General features: G+C 38.5%; 1 protein-coding gene across 1 annotated transcript; it reads right to left on the bottom strand.

Moving 5' to 3' along the window:
* Window positions 1–3,027: 3,027 nt before the first annotated feature.
* LOC145989715 (HAUS augmin-like complex subunit 1) lies at window positions 3,028–15,470 on the bottom strand. Its single transcript, XM_083124974.1, has 6 exons — window positions 15,315–15,470; window positions 12,852–13,038; window positions 12,111–12,211; window positions 5,720–5,886; window positions 4,872–4,995; window positions 3,028–3,475 (listed from the first exon to the last, which is right to left on the bottom strand). Exons 1-6 carry the CDS (start codon window positions 15,336–15,338, stop codon window positions 3,212–3,214), a joined length of 867 nt encoding a protein of 288 aa, XP_082981100.1. The 5' UTR covers window positions 15,339–15,470; the 3' UTR covers window positions 3,028–3,211.
* Window positions 15,471–18,538: the final 3,068 nt, after the last annotated feature.

The raw sequence follows: 18,538 nt of genomic DNA, 5'->3' as shown, positions 1-18,538 counted from the left end.
AAGCTCTGAGTGAGTGAGCGTAACCCGATCGAGAAGACCTGCAACGGCTGGGGGATCGTCGGGCTGATCCCCCGACACTCCAATACTGGTCTAAGATCTCCACGCTATAACAGGTGACGGAGGAACAGTGTGGGAGGGAGACCAGCAGTCCGTAGGTAAGCCAAGGCCCTCATCGGGCTGTAGAGCTATGGGTTATTATTTTTATTATATATTATATTAATAACTAACACACTGTAGTACTTTTAGTAGCTAAAACAAATACTGTATCTATCTACATATACAAAAATGTGTGTTTGTTCCGCCATAACTCTCGAACGCCTGGAGCGATTTCACTGTGGGGGTAAGACACCCCTGGCACTCCTAAAGGGGTGGGGGGGTAGGAGGGGGTGACATGTAAAAATAATCGAAAATGACCGATATTAGTATGGAATAAATAGTTTTCGGGGTCGCTAAGATGAATAGTGACACTCCCAATGCCGTTCAACTCCAAGTTCATTTTACACTAGTTAGAATTAGTTATATTCCTGTTTAATAGAAGATTGGAATAAATACATACATGGGCAATCAGCAGCTAGTTTTTTAATAAGATTTCAGTTAGTAAAAAATTAATGTCTTCAAAATTCAGATGCTTTTTAGAATCAATATCTAGCAGTGTGGTGAGCATAATGACAGAGGACTTTTTTTGTTTAACCTGACACCCAATAAGTTTATTAAAGATTTGCTTTCCTTGTATGCGAGTGTAATTTTAAATGTAAACAATTGAGGGGTGGAGAATATTTAATTTTAGGTAATTCCTGATGCAATTGCAAGTTACTCTTTGTCAGTTTTGGATGTAATGTCTTGGTGTGGGATCATTTATTTTTATGTGAAGGAGTGGCAAAAAACGTAGGCTTTTTTCCTACCAAATTCACAATTAGTTTGGGAGCAAATCCAGAATGTGCTGACTTACTTTAGACATATATATGAGTGAGTGAGTGAGTGAGTGAGTGAGTGAGAGAGAGAGAGAGAGAGAGAGAGAGAGAGAGAGCCAGCCAGCCTGCCTCCTAGATGTCCGAAGGTGATCAGAAATTGGAAAATTTGGCTAATCACAAGGAAAAGGACAAGTGATAATTATACAGCGTACGCTTTTAGAAGGAACATGAGTTCAGCCAATACGCAGCCAGTGCTGACGCACTGTTGCCAAACCAACTGCTAGCTGAAAGGAAACGCAGAGATTTCGCGTGTCCAATATTCAGCTTTTTATATATAATGCATGCACGTGATATTTGAGTAGAATGAAATATATAGTAAAGAATTCTACACAGAATTATATCACTGCAGCATATAAGAGAAACTCATACATGAAAGAAGTTTGAAGGTATTTATTATAGAGGAACTGCAAGACCATCATCATCACTCTCGTTTGTTTTCTGGCATGTTTCCCAGAATAGGGGTTCACCGATTTCTGTGGTAGATACGTTACCATGTTTTATAATACGCAACACAGTATGCACACAGACACCACACGCTTAGCCGTAAATTCTCTACTATGAGAAAACACTGTTTCAGCATGCACTTCTTCCGACACCAATTCCTTGAAGTAAGATTACACTGTAAAAATAAGATTTTGTCTTGTGAAGGTAACATTTTACCCTTGGTGCCTGCACTACTTGTAATAGGTTTCGAGAGCGACATTATTAATTTGATTTGATTTACTTTATTTTATTTAACTTTTCTGTCACTTTTGGCTAATTGCGAAGATGGGAATGAGTGATGATATGATGAAATTGATGGATGGCAATTCAAAAAATCCATGTCCAGGCCAGGATTTCAATCCGGGATTCCTGGCGTCGTAGCGCGATATGCTAACCACTCCACCATGGGGGCCGGTGCGAAATTATTAAGTAACACTCGTGAAACACACACTATTGCATAACTATCGAACATAAGGGCTGGACTCACAGCATGCTACGACGCCACGGGTCCCAGGTTCGAATTCCGGCCGGGCATAGGTGTTTGTAAGTGTCCCTTCATCAATTTCATCATATCATCATCCATCCTCATCTTTGCCATTAGCCAAACATAGCAGAAAAGCGAGGTAAAATAAACCAACATTTAATCAATCAATAAGGGCCATATTGAATCGTCTCACAACTGTTCCTCGTGGCGTACGAGTACAAGTATCTTACACCGTCCTTGTTACGAAAACGCTGAACTGAAAGTGACTCAGACTCGCAATGTTCGTAAACGCCCACGACAATGAAGGGCCATTGTTCATATTCAGCTGAATTTGACACCCATAGCTTTACCAAGACACAACTCAGCGGGGTTCATAACAAGGTGGCAAATAAAAAAAACAAACAGACGGAACACTGAAGGGTCATTGTGAGTGTGTAGAGATGCGCTGTTTCCGTTGTTTCTTCGAGAAACGATATCTCCGGCTGTAGGCGACGGAAATGCATGGGACTTAAAGTCAGGTTCATAATGTCGTGCCCCATGCAATGATGAACCTTAAAGTGGCGAGTGTTATAAAGAACTTCTTGCATGAAAAACAATTTACAGAACACGGTGCTTAACTTGCTCGCCACAGTTTCCTAACTGTACAACGTTGTGCTCCTGCTATTGGCTGGTCGCCAAGGACACGCTCTCCGTAACTCTGCCCGATATCGCTTCTAAAACCGTGCGTCGTATAGGTGAAATTGATAAAGGGGCACTCGCAAACAACATCACGAGTAGGCTGACACTCAAACCAAAGAAATTTGGTGACAAGATTAGAAGTCAAGCAGTTTATGTACTCAACCACAAGCCAGCGATTCCCCAACAGAGTTTGTTGAATAAATTCTCTGGCTACATTAGCTCTCAAAAGTCGAACTTTTTCCAGAATTGATCTGGTCGATAGCCCAAGAGAATTTATTCATCATTCGTTGCCAGGAAAGCTTCAAGACTTACTTCAGAATACTTTGTGCATGCTTCCAATTTTTGTGGATTCTTTTAAAACCCAGTCCTTCAGATGTGGGGAGTCCAATGCACAGCAAAGAAACCAAGATAATGTGCCAGGTACATTAATTTATTTCCATAAAAAGCATCATGAACATGCCACTAACATTAATACATTTCTTCCTATACAATTTTAAAATTTGTACATTATTTACATTCTTTAAAAAGGCTGCAAAAATATAAAACTTGAGAATCATGTAAAGATAAAGAATTAGTTGAATATATCAGTTATTCTTCAGTTAAAGCTCTTGAAAGTCTCCATGTCATCCGATATTTCCTTCAAAACCTTTGTGTAAGGGTCCTGCATCAGCCTAAGCTCCTGTTTCATCTGTGCCACTCTCCGCCTAGCCTCGATCATGTCCGGAGGAAGATATTGGAATTTCTTAAGTTTTGACTTCAGCAGCACAGCATCTCCTTTCAATATACTTAATTCATCGAAAGCAGCGTATACTTGTTGGTGGCCAAAATTGGGATCTACTCCCTTTTGTGTCAAAGCACTCTGGAGGAGAAAATTACAATGAAATATATCACAATGGCTATGAAAATAAAATTACAGAAATATGGTAATGGAAAGTGTCTAGCACTTCATTTTTTTAAGGGCTGAACTGATACTTGAAAATTGTAACAATTTAAAGTTGTTCAAAAAATTGAGTAATATCAGTGAGTGAGTATTCTGCTCTTATTATAAGCATCAATTTATCAGAGGTTTGCTTCATAAATTCAAAAATTACATCAGAATGTAAAAATTCCGGTTATGTAATCACATAATATTCGTACAAAAATAATTTTGCGTAACGTCCAGGATAATTAGACTCCTCGCGGACTCCATGAGCAATCAAAATGTCAGAAAAGCATCGGCTTGTATCAGTAAATAAAATTCAACCAATACTTTCCGATCCCCCGATACCGATACATTGGCATCGGTATCTGCTCAGCTCTAATTTTATTTCCTTGTGTTACCCTAGTATGTTGGTACTTCAACAGTACCGATACTTTGATCTTTTAACAGATGGTGGCAATTTTTGTTTTATTGCACTTGCCAATTTTTGCTGTTTCAGAGCTTCTGCATAAATTTGATTATCTCGGTTACTATTATCCAGACAGAGATATCTGAATGAAAACCATCCTTCTCAGCAAAGTACAACTACAATTTCAGTATTATATAAGGAATCTGATTTTGATCCTTAAAACTGAAATTTCACCATAACTACAGATTTTGATTTTTTAAAAAAATACTTTGAGGCAATTTTTAGGGAGAGTAGGGACTTTTTTTAGCTCTTTAGAACAGCACAGAAAAAATGGGTATTTTAAAACCAACCATTAGCTAATTTTGGACCAGCATATACGGAATAATGCCCAGGTAAAAAGGAAAGTTTCTTCCTATTACTGTTGGGCAATATATCATCCAGATGATACATCACAATATTGAAAAAACATCATTCAGGTGATATCAACTAGATGATATATCATCACGATATTTTGGCGATGTGTTTCGTGGAGACGATATATCACAATACGGAAAAAATATTGTATCGTCCGTGACGATATATCACGATATCATCCATCCCTACGCCTTTCACCATGCATGAAAGATTTAGACCCCCCCCCCCCCCACTCTCCACATATGTTGGGTTCCAACTTAAAATCTAGGTTGGTGGCCAAATGTATTTGTATTTTTGTTCTTTTATGCCACTTCTCTGCCATTTTTGGCTAGTTACGATGAGGATGGCAATGATTATTACCTTAAATTGATGAAGGGATTCTCACAGGGAGAAAAGTGAGAATTCTATGACTGAAAACAAAATTTCCTTGTTTTACTGGTCAGTCAAATTTCTGGACTTCCCAGTTTTCCAGGTCTGTGTCTCAATATCACAAATAATTATAGTACCACTAACCTCATTCTCTGCAATTTCTCTCTTGTAAACTTCTAATTTGTCCTTCATTTTACATAATTCAAGTTTCTGTAAATCCTTTTGAGTCTGCCACTGCATGCATTCCTCCTTTGCAATGGCAAGCTCTCTGAAAATGCAAACAAATTACCAATAATTAAGTGAATAGAGTATTTTTACCCTAGTATAATAGTACAAACATGATGCATTTCTAACTTGCAAGGTCTGGGAAGTAAACAGCACCAAAAGCTCATGTATACATACAGTTCAGGCCTGGATAAAAATTGTCAAATTATCTAAGTCAATATTTATCTAATAAGAGTTTCCAACTCATGTGGCAAGTAATGGTGGTAAAAATAACACACATTGGTTTTACAAGTTTTCATATCCTCTTATCCTTGTGGATACCTTTAATCATTTCACTGCTATAGCCACATGGACGGACTACAATTCTTTTCTGGAATATGTAGGGCTACAATGTAGCTTCTCAATCTTGTTTCTGTGTCAGTGGTCCCAAGTATCAGTGTAGCCCTAGTAAATATCAATTGCTTCCCTTTTGAAGTCTAACATTAAGTGAATGTTGTCCAAAATTAACAATATATAGTCTTTAACAAAACAGTAATGAGCTAATGGCCAATGGGTCCACCCTTGATATTGAAAGTTAACTGTTCAATCTTAGAGGCTATGTCTGAAAATTACAATGGAGCTTGACCTAATGGCTACAATTAAAGAAAAGAGTTATCTACCTCACACAAGATAAAACTTATTCTGCCACTGGGCCCAGGCCTTTGGTCACAAGGTGACACATATAAGAAACAAAGGAAACCAAAATGGAAGTCTATGAGGACAATTACCTTTCCAGCATGGATGTCTCCTGTTGTAGCCTGCGGTTCTTCTTTTGAGGCAAATCTCTCTCTCTTGCAAGTGATGCCAGTTTCATTGACTGCTCAGACTCCTTGAGTAGTAGTTCCCAGTGTTTTAAGAAAGCACTTTTACTATATACTTTATCAACACCAACTGCCTAATATAAAAAACAAATATACATTATCATGAGATAACCTAAGTGCATCTTGTAAATGTCTGTCAACCTAAAACTTTATATGTTACACAGTTCCAGTTGAGCACAAGAAAAATATACAGGGAACCACTAGATAAACCAGAGCATGGTGCTGATCACATCACCTCCAAAATGGCCCAAGATCGAGAATATGTTGGGCCGTAATACCACATCCCCTAAATGTGCTTTCAGGATAGGGTACAATGTGCACGGAGAACTTTTTCTTTTTACTATTTGTCAAAAATACAAAGTATGGTGGAACCACCGGCAAAAAAGAACCTGTGCAGAACCATGTGACTTGTGCATTGTACTCGCACGTGGAGGGGAGGGCTAGAGTGGAGCAGGCTTCCTTATGGTCCAAGTTGAATGGATGGAGGGAAAGATGCACAAAGGCTTTTGGCCAAAAGTTCTTTTGTTTGTCTATACCTCACTCCACATGATTTCAACTAGGCCTCTGACTTCAGTCTGAGATTCCAATGATAAGTGTTTGCAGTAAACACCTGTGGATTGAACCAAAACTACATTTTTTTTAATATTGAGGGTGGGGGCTGTTTAACAATAATTTTGTTGTTACTGATTGTTGAAAAATTTTAAATGGTCAGATTTTTCAAATATGTTTTGATATATATAAAAAATCATTTAAAGTTAAGACCGTCTGGTCTGGTCCAAAAAGAGTCCACTTTTGAAACTTAAAAAAATGTTTGTTTCCTGTGTGTGCATGTTATTTTGCATATGTTATCTATATATGATAAAAGTATGAAATAAAACAAAAGGGAAAAGAAGAAATATTTTTAATACACCACAATTAGAGAAGTTATACTTTATTTTTTTGGACAGTTACATTTTACAATCTTTTCACATGCCCCACAATTTTTTTTATGAAATTTGAGCTGTTGTGAGAAGACTTCATGTTTTTCCCTTTTATCAGCCAGTTAGACTTAAGTAGGAATTAGTATGTGTGAAAATTAGCATTTGTCTCCAAGCATTCTGAAATTTGCAGTTTCGGTTCACTTCATGACAACTTTTGAGAAAAGATCTTAAAATTAGTACAAATTTGGTTGATTTGTTATACAAGGGGGGGGGGGGGGGGCAAGTAATAAGCTAAATTTTGACACAAGTTCAGACTTTTTGTACAAATTCTTAAGTTCCTGAAAGACACCATAATGGATTGAGTGAATATTTACCATTTGCATAAGTTTTCATGTTAATTGCAGATCCTGCCCAAGGTACAGAATGTTTATAAAATTTGCCACATAAACTTTCAGTATTATTTCATCCCTCATTTTCCTCAACTAGAAAAATGTGCTGAATGCACCAAAAACAAAATGCACAATTTTAGTAACACCTTTCTCATTAGGAATGTGTCCACCCTTCAAGTTTCTACTTGTTAGGATGCTAATGTTAAGTTTCATGCAATTATGAATATTATTTTCATTGTATTTTTCAGAATTTAAGGCAAAAGTGATATTATCTATCATGGAAAACTAATGTTACTTCAAAATCTGGTTTGAACAACTTGTTAGTGTGTGCCATTGCATATGCAGAATACTTTTTTTCTTTTACAATAAACATAATTCCATTTTATGTTCTTGAGTCATGGGCATCATCATCGCCAAAAAGTTTTATAGGGCAGTTGTCATACCATTGATGAATCTTGAATATCAAGGTTATGATTATGGTCATACATTATAAGTTACATTATATTATTATATAATAAAAATAACTAATTTCTTGGGGGATTTTCTACTCAATCCACCAGATGAGTGAATATCCAGCACATCTGTTTTTAATTATAGTTTTAAATTTCCTACATAGTAGGAAATGCATGCATTGAATCCATACTATAATTCCGTGCATAGTTATTCTATTTTCTTATTAACTTTTATATACCTTGTTCAGTGGCGTGGCGTGGATTTTTAAAAGTGTTACCGGTTATCAGTAGGACATTTAAGGGAGACTTGGGCGCCTCCCAACCTCATGCTCCCCCCCCCCCCAATGTCTTCCAAGTAGTTCATATAATATTAATCTGGTACGTACGCAATTCAATACTAGATTTTGGTAAAGTTATTAATCAGGAAAAAAAATGTTGACATAAGGACTAAAGTGAAATCGCAAACATTGGTTGTTGACACAATAATACGTAATTTGATACTTACAGAAACATCGAAGGCTACTTATAGAGCAGATCAATCAGACTTTGAAAATAGTTATATGATGCTGGGATCCCGGGTTCGAAACCTAGCTTGGGCATGGGCGTTTGTGATGTCTATTCATCAATTTAATCATATCATCATTCATCCCCATCTTCGCAAATTAGCCAAAAGTGGCACAAGTGAAGCAAAATCAATCAAATCAAATCAAAAAACTTCTATGATGCTGTCATAAAGAGAAGTTTTTCATTTGAATTTGAATTTTTGGGTGCGTCATGGTCATGGTCCATGTTATCCACATCTGAATTCGACACGTTTTTTTTTTCACCCGAAAATAGAGTACATGGCCAACAAAAGAGTTTCGACAACTGCACACATCCACATAACCACGGATAGTCGTTATACCACGAAACATTGAAATGTCGGTCATATCCAGCAGACGACTTGGTTTTTAAATCGTTCAAAATAGGCTTTGGCCTCCCTTTCGCCACAATTTCGCTTTTTTCCGCAAAAGAACGAACCAAAAGATTGCTTAAAAATATCTTCTATTGCACAATTACACACACTGTTCAGATAGGATGAACTCGGAACTCGGAGCAAGCTCCATTCCGCTTGTTAATTAATTGACAATGCCCGAAAACAACATAAAGAGGAAAGACACCACTCACAAAACTCGCACTGCACAGTCCCTCCCACAAACCGTTGTTTACTTTTGTAACACGTGAAGCACCCTCCTTGCCCCCTCCCCTCTCAGCATCGGCCCTTCCCCAATATTTCCTTCGGAACCTGCAAGAAATCCAGTTGTACTAATGTTGCCATCTTAGTTCTTTTGAAACCATATTTGCCCAAATCGCGAAACTTTTCGTTTCAAATAAGACGTATGTAGAGTAGATGTAGTCTTCATCTGTTTCCTAACTACTCCCACTCCCATGTTTCGCTAAATCCACTGAAATCTCATTTCTGACACCACTACTATTTCGTATATTTTACGTCCTTTGCTATCTTTAAGGCTTTTGCTTTATAGGATAATAGTGACGATGAGGATGCATGGTGAATTATTGAAATAAAATTATTATTTCTTTGTGTATGTAATTATTAATTTTTATAATTATGTAAGTAATATAATAACAACGAACATTGAAATAACCATTTCTTGCTGAGGATTCGAACCTGCGACACCTGACACTTCAGAGCATGCTAAGGTAACAACCGGGAAATTATGCTTGTAAGTAATGTTTTCATCCAAAAACAGTTCTACCATTTAAAAACATTGCTTCAATCCCAAATTATCGCATTACTGCGACAACGTATGTCAATCTCAAGCGGCCCTTTCAACAATTATTACAAATTCCTGTAACCGAAATAATATTATATGTGTGAAATAGAGAATTTTAGGTTGACATTTTAGAAGGACAGCAGACCACTTGATCATGCCCATCCCTCTCTTCTCCTTCTCGCCCATGATGTCGAAGAAGGACAAAGAGGACTTTCATAATCGCTGATATTTAGTGTAAATACAAAATATCACTTGGTAGTTTGCTTTTGGCCCAGTGTGATTTGATTTTTTAAAATTTTGATTTGGCGATTTAAGTCCACTTCATGAACAGTAATGCTAATCGGGACAGTTTAAAGTTGGATCCGAACCACTTGTGCCTCCACCGGGTATCGAACCCGGAATCCCTTGATTATAAGGCGGCGACGCTACCACTGCGCCATCGTTCCCCAGTGTGACTGGACACCTTCAGAGTAAGATAGACCCGATTAGGCGACTTAGCTCTTTTCTGTCAATTGAATATGGCAACACTGGTATGTTTCCGGTAAGTATCACCGGCAACTGCGGCGGCTAAAGAGTCATGCCATTAACCCGCCTCCTCCCGCCAAAACAGGCTTTGCTGCGACGGAAAGTCTTCCTTGGGTGGGCTCAGGGCCCTTTCCTCATGTTGCCTGTGAAGGGTACCGGATCAGTCCTCCTCTTCGCTTTTGCCGGTGTCAGAAAAAATGCCAGTCTGCAATGTTTACTTTACGACAATATTACCAGTTTATGTACGTAATAATATTTTAAGACAGGTTCTTCAATTCTTTATAAACTGCTCACAAAAAGTTTTGCATCACCAACAAAAACTGTATTCCTGGGAAGAAAATAAACATACAATTGCTCAATCAGTACAAGAAAGAAGAAAACGTGGAAAACATGGGAATGGCATGAAAAAGAACGTTCACACTAATCCAAAAAAAAAAGAAAAAATGACACACTGCTGAAGTAGCAAAGGGAAACAAATGGCACAACAATGCTATCTGCCTATTTGTTATGTCAGACAGGATGTTTACCACCTGGTATGTCCCCCTCGAGCTGCAATGAGGTCTTCAACACGCCGGGGCATGCTCGCAATGAGATGATCAAGGTCATCCTGTGGTAAACGATCCCATTCCTCCTGTGCTGCCAAAAGAAGCTCACGTGGAGAGTCTGGGAGCACAGGACGGTGTGCCATTGCATTCCTCAACATGGCCCAAGCATGCTCGATGCAATTCATGTCTGGGCTTCCTGGCGGCCAGGGCATTCTGTTAATTTGGGCCTGCTGCAGATAATCTTGCACCACCTCTGCACGATGTGGCCGGGCATTATCATCCATGAACACAAGAGTTGGACCAATGTTCCGACGGTATGGTTCCACAGTTGTTTGTAGGATGTCTCTGATGTAATGCGTCCCTGTCAGTGTCCATTGAATTGCAATTAGGGGCGTTCGGCGGCCGTGCATAATCCCTGCCCAAACCATAATGCCACTTCCTTGGAATGGATGAACAGGTTGCACATGACGAAGTCTCTCCCGCGGTCCTACGCCTCTCCACACTCTCACACGTCTCGAATCAGGCCTCAGACAAAGCCTACATTCATCTGTAAAGAGTACACACGACCAATCTGCAGGTCCCCAATGCACATGTTCGCGTGCCCACACCAAACGATCACGCTGTTGGTTTTCAACGTAAGCCTCTTGCTCGCAGTCTATTGCGAACAGTCTGGGTCGAAACACGTACGCCTGAGGCTTGTTGGAGGTCATTTCGCAACTCATTTGCGGTCCTGGTATTCTGCCGCAGGGCTGTGATTCCTAGCAAACGGTCGTGGGCTGGTGTTGTTACCCGTGGTCGACCTGAACGGTGGCGATCTGCTACTGTCCCACTGTCTGCGTACCTTCTCCATGTTCTGCTGACATCGCTCTGTGTGATTCTCATCGTCGCGGCTACCGCCCGTTGTGACATCCCACTCTGCACGAAGGCGATAACCCTTGCCCGATCGAACTGCGATATTGTACGCCTGGGCATGTCTACAACGCACCTTCACTACTTGAGTCTCTCTACGTAAGTGGGAGATATAGCCTTGACCATTACCACCCACAATACTGAGATGTTCGAACACACAAATATGCTCAGCTGATCGTGGCGGTCGTCTGAAGAGCGAGTTATGCGGGGTTGAATGGGTATCTTGCACAGCACAGTGTGCTTTCTCACAGCTGACCCAGTGGGACATGTTGCGATTGTTCTTTCTATCATTTCTTGGGTGATGCAAAACTTTTTGTGAGCAGTTTATTTTGGTGTTACCTGCGGTAACAGCGGCTACATGCATGCCACGCCTCTGACCTTGTTCAAGAAAAAGCTTTTAAAATTAAGGGGAAATTTCACTTATGAAGTTTATGTTTTGTGACCTCTCACATAAAACTAATTTTTGGAATTTGGAAACTGTGGAACCATTTATTCATTAAATTAAGTGATAGAATATTAAAAAAAATAACCTGTTTCTTGTATTTTACACAATTTTATCTAATACAGCTTTTACTTTGGTTATTCTGCTTAAATGCAAAATAACTAAACTTTATTTCTGTTAATAATGTTAAATAACAAACTTTCTGTTTTTTGTAACTTGAAATTAATCATGTCAATTACCAGGGGAGGTGAATGGACTGTTTCATCCCCCTTCCCTCCTGCTGATGCCCATGCCTCATGTTTGCTAAAAAAATATAGGTCCCAAGTTATTTACACACTTACTTCAGCATGATCCACTAGTGCACCAAGCATCTTCTTTCCTTCTTCAGAGGGGTCATCCTCGGTAAATGGCATTTGATCAAAAATGCCTTGTAGATGTTTCTCTGAAAAGTAAAGAAACATCACCTCATAGTCGCACTGTATTTCAAGATTGGTACACGTTCTGATTGCATAATGACTTTTCCAAGGTGTACAGGAAAATGAAGGTATTGAGCATATATATTTGAAACGAAGGAAAGTAAATTTGAAGTTTAGAAAAAAACTAATCTACAAGTTTTTAATTTCTAACACTATTATTTTATGAGTAATATTGGGAAAAGTGTCCTCCTCAGTGGCCATGTGGTTTAAGGCACTGTGCTTTGGGCTCCAACTGCAGGACGGCATGGGTTTGAGTCCACCTGGGTTCTTGGCCTGTGTATACGACCGGTGGCAACCCACCATCGTGAGGAAATTTGGAAGCTACGAGCCAGTAGCATAACCCGGTCTCGGAAATCTCCTACAATGGCTGGGGGTTCGACCTCAAGTCACCCCATTACTGGCTCGAGATCTCCACACCTATAGGTAAGATTGTGGGATGGAGACTGGCAGTCGGGAGATAGGCCCAGGCCCTTCAAGGGCTATCGAGCCACAGGTTACTTATTGGGAAAAGTGGGTTCCGTAAAGTGCTTTTATTCTTAAGTTCCTGCTCTCTTATGATAAAGTTGATGAGACGGTATTGAAAGATCAAAATATTGCAAACCTCACCTTCGTTTTCATACTCCTTAGCCATTTTACGAATTCCATCAATCAGAGCCTTTGCCATGGCCTCACCACCTAACCCATCTGCACGCAGCAGCCTGTCTTCTGGATGTATGGACTGGGGTTCTGATGAACGCTCCATTGTTATATTGGCACTTTCTGTAACAGGAACACGAAACCAGGAGCTACTGTTCTGAAATGTGAAGAAAGCAGTCAGCAATGGGAAGCACCCTAAAGACAATTGAACAGTTAATTGATGGACTGATTTGGTTTATTTTACTTCACTTTTCTGCTACTTATTGGCTTATGACATTGATTAATGATTGTAAGTTACATAAAACCAGGAATACACAAAACTAAAAACAATTCAGAAGTCAGCATTTTTTTCAAATACGAACTAAGAAAACCATGAAATCAACTAAGATAATGCTACACATTGTGAAATGTGACCTTAAAACATTAATTTTTTGGATTAAAGGTAATTAATACTTGTACCAGACTGGCCTTCCTAAACTCTGTATACATTGCTCTACCGGTAACAGTATGATTAATAATGCCACACACTGTAAATTATGGCCAACACCACCATATTGCTTTTGATTTCAAAATTCACCTAGCAACAGTTCAAAAATTTATAATGGCATGTTTATTAACCTATTTCATGATGCACAAGATATGAAAATTTCCATAAGGGAAGACCAAATATTAAAGTATTCTTTAGAACTGAATTGGAAAATTCGGACTACAAGCGACAATTTTCAGGTGCCATGGTGACCGGGCATCGTGCATTTGTCTGACCCTGCATAAAACCATTTGAGATTATACATGTGATTCCTGCAGTAAAGGACTTATATAATTTCCCTGATTCCAAAAAATATAATTATTCAATTTCAATGCTCCTTTTTAAATATAGATTACGTAAAAGAGATAAAAGAGCACAATTATAAAAAATATTTTTTTTTTACCTGAAAATAATAGTGTGGTATTGAAACACATTATAGAATTTTAAATGCAGTGGTATTGTATTTGTATTTTTACAATAAATCAATAAAATGAACTGATATTATGCGATCAGGGTTAACGGTTTCAATTGTATTATGATTTTTTTCAAATTCTCCTAGCAGAAAGACTAATATCATAGAATTTTGAAAATCACTGTCACACGAAATTTGAACCTTCCTTAAAGTAATGAGCACTGTTTGGATTCAAAAAAAAGTTATTTATCTTGAAAAAATAAAGTTGAAAATTACCTTACGCAAGCATGTGTGCTTCCCATGGACAAGGTATTCTCTGTTGACAAGCAACAGAAAGTATTGTACACTAGTGGTAATGAATGTAGAAGTAAATCGGAACCTGAGTAGATTGTATTCAGGGACTTTATTTTAATGCTAAGAGAACCTAACCTAACCACGAAAGCATTTAACGACGAAATACCCCTTCACAAGCCATGCACATGAAGTAGATGGCAGCAGCAGTCCGTATGTAAGACGACAGTAAACGAATGGCGGTATGAATGTAAAATATGTATAATGTCTACAATTCCTTTCCTACTTCTTATACTCTCTAAATATGCAGTCCTGTAAACGTATATGGAATTAAGATTTGGGGGTCACGTGTAAAAATTGTACACTTACGTCTATATATTTTGCAAAATCACATTCTTCATTACCGCAATCATTCTCCATACATAAACATAACAACTATGTTTGATGATATGAACAAGTGACGTTTGGCATTCGTTGCGCTGTCTACAGCGTCGCCATGCTGTTCCTTCGTTAGGTAGAAGAGCATGTGGAATGCGGACTTTGATTAGAGGTAGGTTTGGCAACAGTGTTCAAGTGTTTTTTTTACCAAAATGGGTTCGTAAAACAATGCGATACAGCTTTTAAAATAAAATCTCAACTTACATCAGCTTTTTTCACGATTTCCAGACGTCACCCCAGCATTTTAACAACAGATTCGTGATTAGAAAGCATTTAGTAAGTATACCAAATATTAACGAAATTGGAGATATCCTCTATATTCTACATTCGCTCCCGAATGGCTGCTCGTAAACAATCATATAGGAGCGAGCATACGGGACGATAAAATCGTTCTCCATAAAACGCGCAGTAAGTAAGCACTAAGACTTTGAAGTAAGTGTTTAACAGACATAATTAGAAATCAAACAATGCATAAATAAATGCCTGTGCCCATAATACATTGGAAATTAAACAATCGGAACTTGGGCCATAGAACCATGTAAAAATGCCTGTGCAGCATGATCATTCGAAATTAAAAATTGGAACTTGGTCCCTAAAATATTCCCTACTTACTACTTTAGAATCAGGAAATAAATAAATGCTTTTTCATAGCGATACATCGTACGTTAGTAATTTTAAACATGCAATTTCAGACAACGCTAAATACATTCATGTGAGATGACAGTCATCATATTCTATGAATTAATATTTTGCAAAGGAACATTACCTGTTCTGCAGGATCTTCGGCCATTAGGCTTTCACCTACTCTTAACAGAAGTTTCTAGTTGACCTTACCGGAGTTTTATTTTGTTTCGGTCGTATATCGATGGTTTTGTTTCCTTCTTTCAAATTTTGTGGGAAAGGAAACGGAAAGGAGCACAGTTTACTGTGATCATGTGGTCTTCTTCTTTTCTATGGAGAGCTCACACTAATGAAATGAAGATTCTTTAGCCAACGATAATGAGGCTGTATATTGCCAAACTTTTCCGCTAGAGGTGGATCACCACCCCCTGTTGTGTCCCTAAAGAATTTCGTTCGTCATCTGGTTGCCCTAAGCTTTACATTGGAGAGCGATAGGATGGCTATTAAAACGATATTTCAATGAAGGTAAGAATTTCTCGTGTAAATCGATAACAAAAATGTGTTTAGCAAACATTTAAGCATGATTTAAGATTATGTAGTAAGTCATAAGTTTCCTAAAATTACATTCTCCTGAACCTTGGAATTAATATAGGCCGAGTCTGCTGCCACGCACGTGTCAGCAGTAAGAATAAGCGTCAAATTTGCTGCTGCCACGTAATTCGTCTGCTAAGAGTATGTTACAAATCTTAAGAACTGATTAAGACGAGAGAAATGCAAATTTATGATTAGTGGGAATGAATGTACAGGCAATTTAGAATCTTTTTCTTTAGAAAGCATTTAGCGATATTATTTTAATGCTAACAGAACCTAACCTAACTACGAGAGCATTTAGGTTTATTATTAGAAGAATGCTGAGGGACCTAATCTTAAAACATTTTTGTGAAAGTAATCGCTACAACTTCACAGTATGTGTTACAGACGTAATGGACATTTCCACTTTGACATGAAAAACGTTTTAAATCCATTCATTTTACAGATAATGACACAAGCATGAGATGTGCAAAATATCTCGGCGATATTTGTTTCGGTTCTCGAGAAACACGCCTTCAAACACTGCTGAAATTCACCTACTACGTCACGGATTTGAAAACGTCCTCTCCACAGACAGGAGATCCTCTGACGTCATCACTTAGAAATGCGTGCAGGCGGGGTTTCTGCTCGTCCCGTCAACTTAGCATGACCCGCGGAAGCGACAGCAAATTCACTTGTTACTGTGTAAAACAAGTATCTTACAACTTCCAGTGCAACAATCTGTGCTCCATTTCTTGGAGATGAATTACGCCCTAGCAGTATAGTAGTATTTACTATCATTCAGCCACACGGTAGAGGGTTTTCCCATTAGGGTGACAAAGCAAACCTTGTAACAGTCAATGGCTGAACACGTGAACAGCCTTGTTCATTGCGAATACGTAGGTTAGTTCTGACTGGCAAGAACTTAATGTTATAGGAATGCCTTTTCTGGAATTACAATTATTTTCGTCATAATATTTTCTTCACAAATTTTAAGATAATACTTTTAGAACACACTGGTTTACACGCTAATTTCTGCAATATAAGAGGTGATACGGTATAAAAATGTACGAACGGGGAGTTTTTAAATTTCCTGCAGTAAATGGCAGTTTTCTTCAGTTAATATATATATATATTGCAAATTTTTGTATTTAGCCTACTTTTACGTTCACTTTGTTTAACCGCAACGATGAGAACGCATGGTTAATTTATTATGTATCATCTCTAACATCACATTTCTTCCCACTTTTGGCTAATCGCTACAATGAAGATGAATAACTACAAGCAGTATTCGAAGTCGGGGTGCAGGAGTACACCCCCCCCCCCACACACACACACTACCACCAACTGCACAATCTAAGTATCACCCAACCTGCCATGATAAGAGACGAACTTTTTCTTCTGTCCCATCTCATTTCGAAAACATTCACTTGTCCCATCTCCTTTTATGAGACGAGACGGAACATGCCTCGTCTCGTAAGCAACACCAACATTAACAATAGAAGCATCCCCCTAGCTGTCCCCAAAGTCTCGAGCAAACATCCCCCCATGTAACAATTTCCAGTTCAATGAAATGTCACTCACAAGGAAACAGTCATGCCCAGGTCGAAAGTCAAACCTGGAACATGCGACTTCCTCAGATAAATCATGAATTTTGTGTATAATAATTACAACGCCAGTTCATTCCTGGTAATTCTGAATCTGCAGTTTGGTTTGCATATATAAAATATTAAGAAGGTTTTCTTTGTATTTATAATGATAAGCCTTTGCATACGTTGTTAATTCTATATTTTTCTAGACTTGAGACGAGAACGAGAATTGCCCTCCCAAACCAAGACGGATGTTTATAAATTGAGACGAGACTGTCAATGAGACATTTACAAATAAACACGAGACAGATATTTACAACTCTCAACGAGAACGAGACCAAGGCTGCCATGTCTCGTCTCGATAGGATCCTTAGTGGTGAAGTTGTGAACCAACCAATTAATGCGTTCGGGGTAACGAGATGAGGCGGCTTTTTTCGCAATACAAAATTCAAAATAATTATATCGTACCATTTCAGTATGGGATATTGTTATACACATGGGCGTGTATATATAGTTCACGGGGGGAGGGATGGATTAACTTTTGGTATAATTAGGGTTGCTTTCTTTCGTAAGTGAAAATCCACGACACTGCTGGCCGGAAGCTCGTTGGGGAGCATGGGGGGAGGGGATGTTGGAGCCGACAAAGTTGTGTGTTTGTAGTCACGAAGTCACGCTACTTAGCATTGATACTTTTCTGTTCATCTTGTGCCACTACGTTCTTAAGAACCAAATTTCTTTAATATGATTCGAGGGGGTAAAAATAACTGATTTGACAGTCTCAATGCAGTTTCTTATTGCAAAAATTCCGAAACTATCAGGAAATTGCAGATATTGGTCTGCAGTCCCATCTGGTGTGTGGAATTATGAAATTTCCTTCCCATCCGTATCCCGTCCTATACGTCTCTAATTTAAGAGAATGAAATAAGTCCGAAGGAATTTTTTTATCAACAAGCGGATAGAACAAGGAAACTGGTAATTTTAGTGAACCAAAAAGAGAGGGGGTTTGGACCCGTTGAATCCCCCTTAAATACGCCATGGTTATACACATTATTTCCTTGTAATAATTATACATAAACTAAGTATAGATATGTACTGTGGAACTAATGTAATATTCTCAGTGTATTTTCTCTTATCTGCACAAAAAATATTTGATCATAATTTGCGCAACCGAAATGGAACACAAACTGAAATTGCTTTATGGAAAAGAAAG

This window comes from Lepisma saccharinum, chromosome 1, assembly GCF_977018435.1.
Source record: "Lepisma saccharinum chromosome 1, izLepSacc3.1, whole genome shotgun sequence".
NCBI classification, from domain to species: domain Eukaryota; kingdom Metazoa; phylum Arthropoda; class Insecta; order Zygentoma; family Lepismatidae; genus Lepisma; species Lepisma saccharinum.
This window is presented reverse-complemented; position numbering and strand designations above follow the sequence as displayed.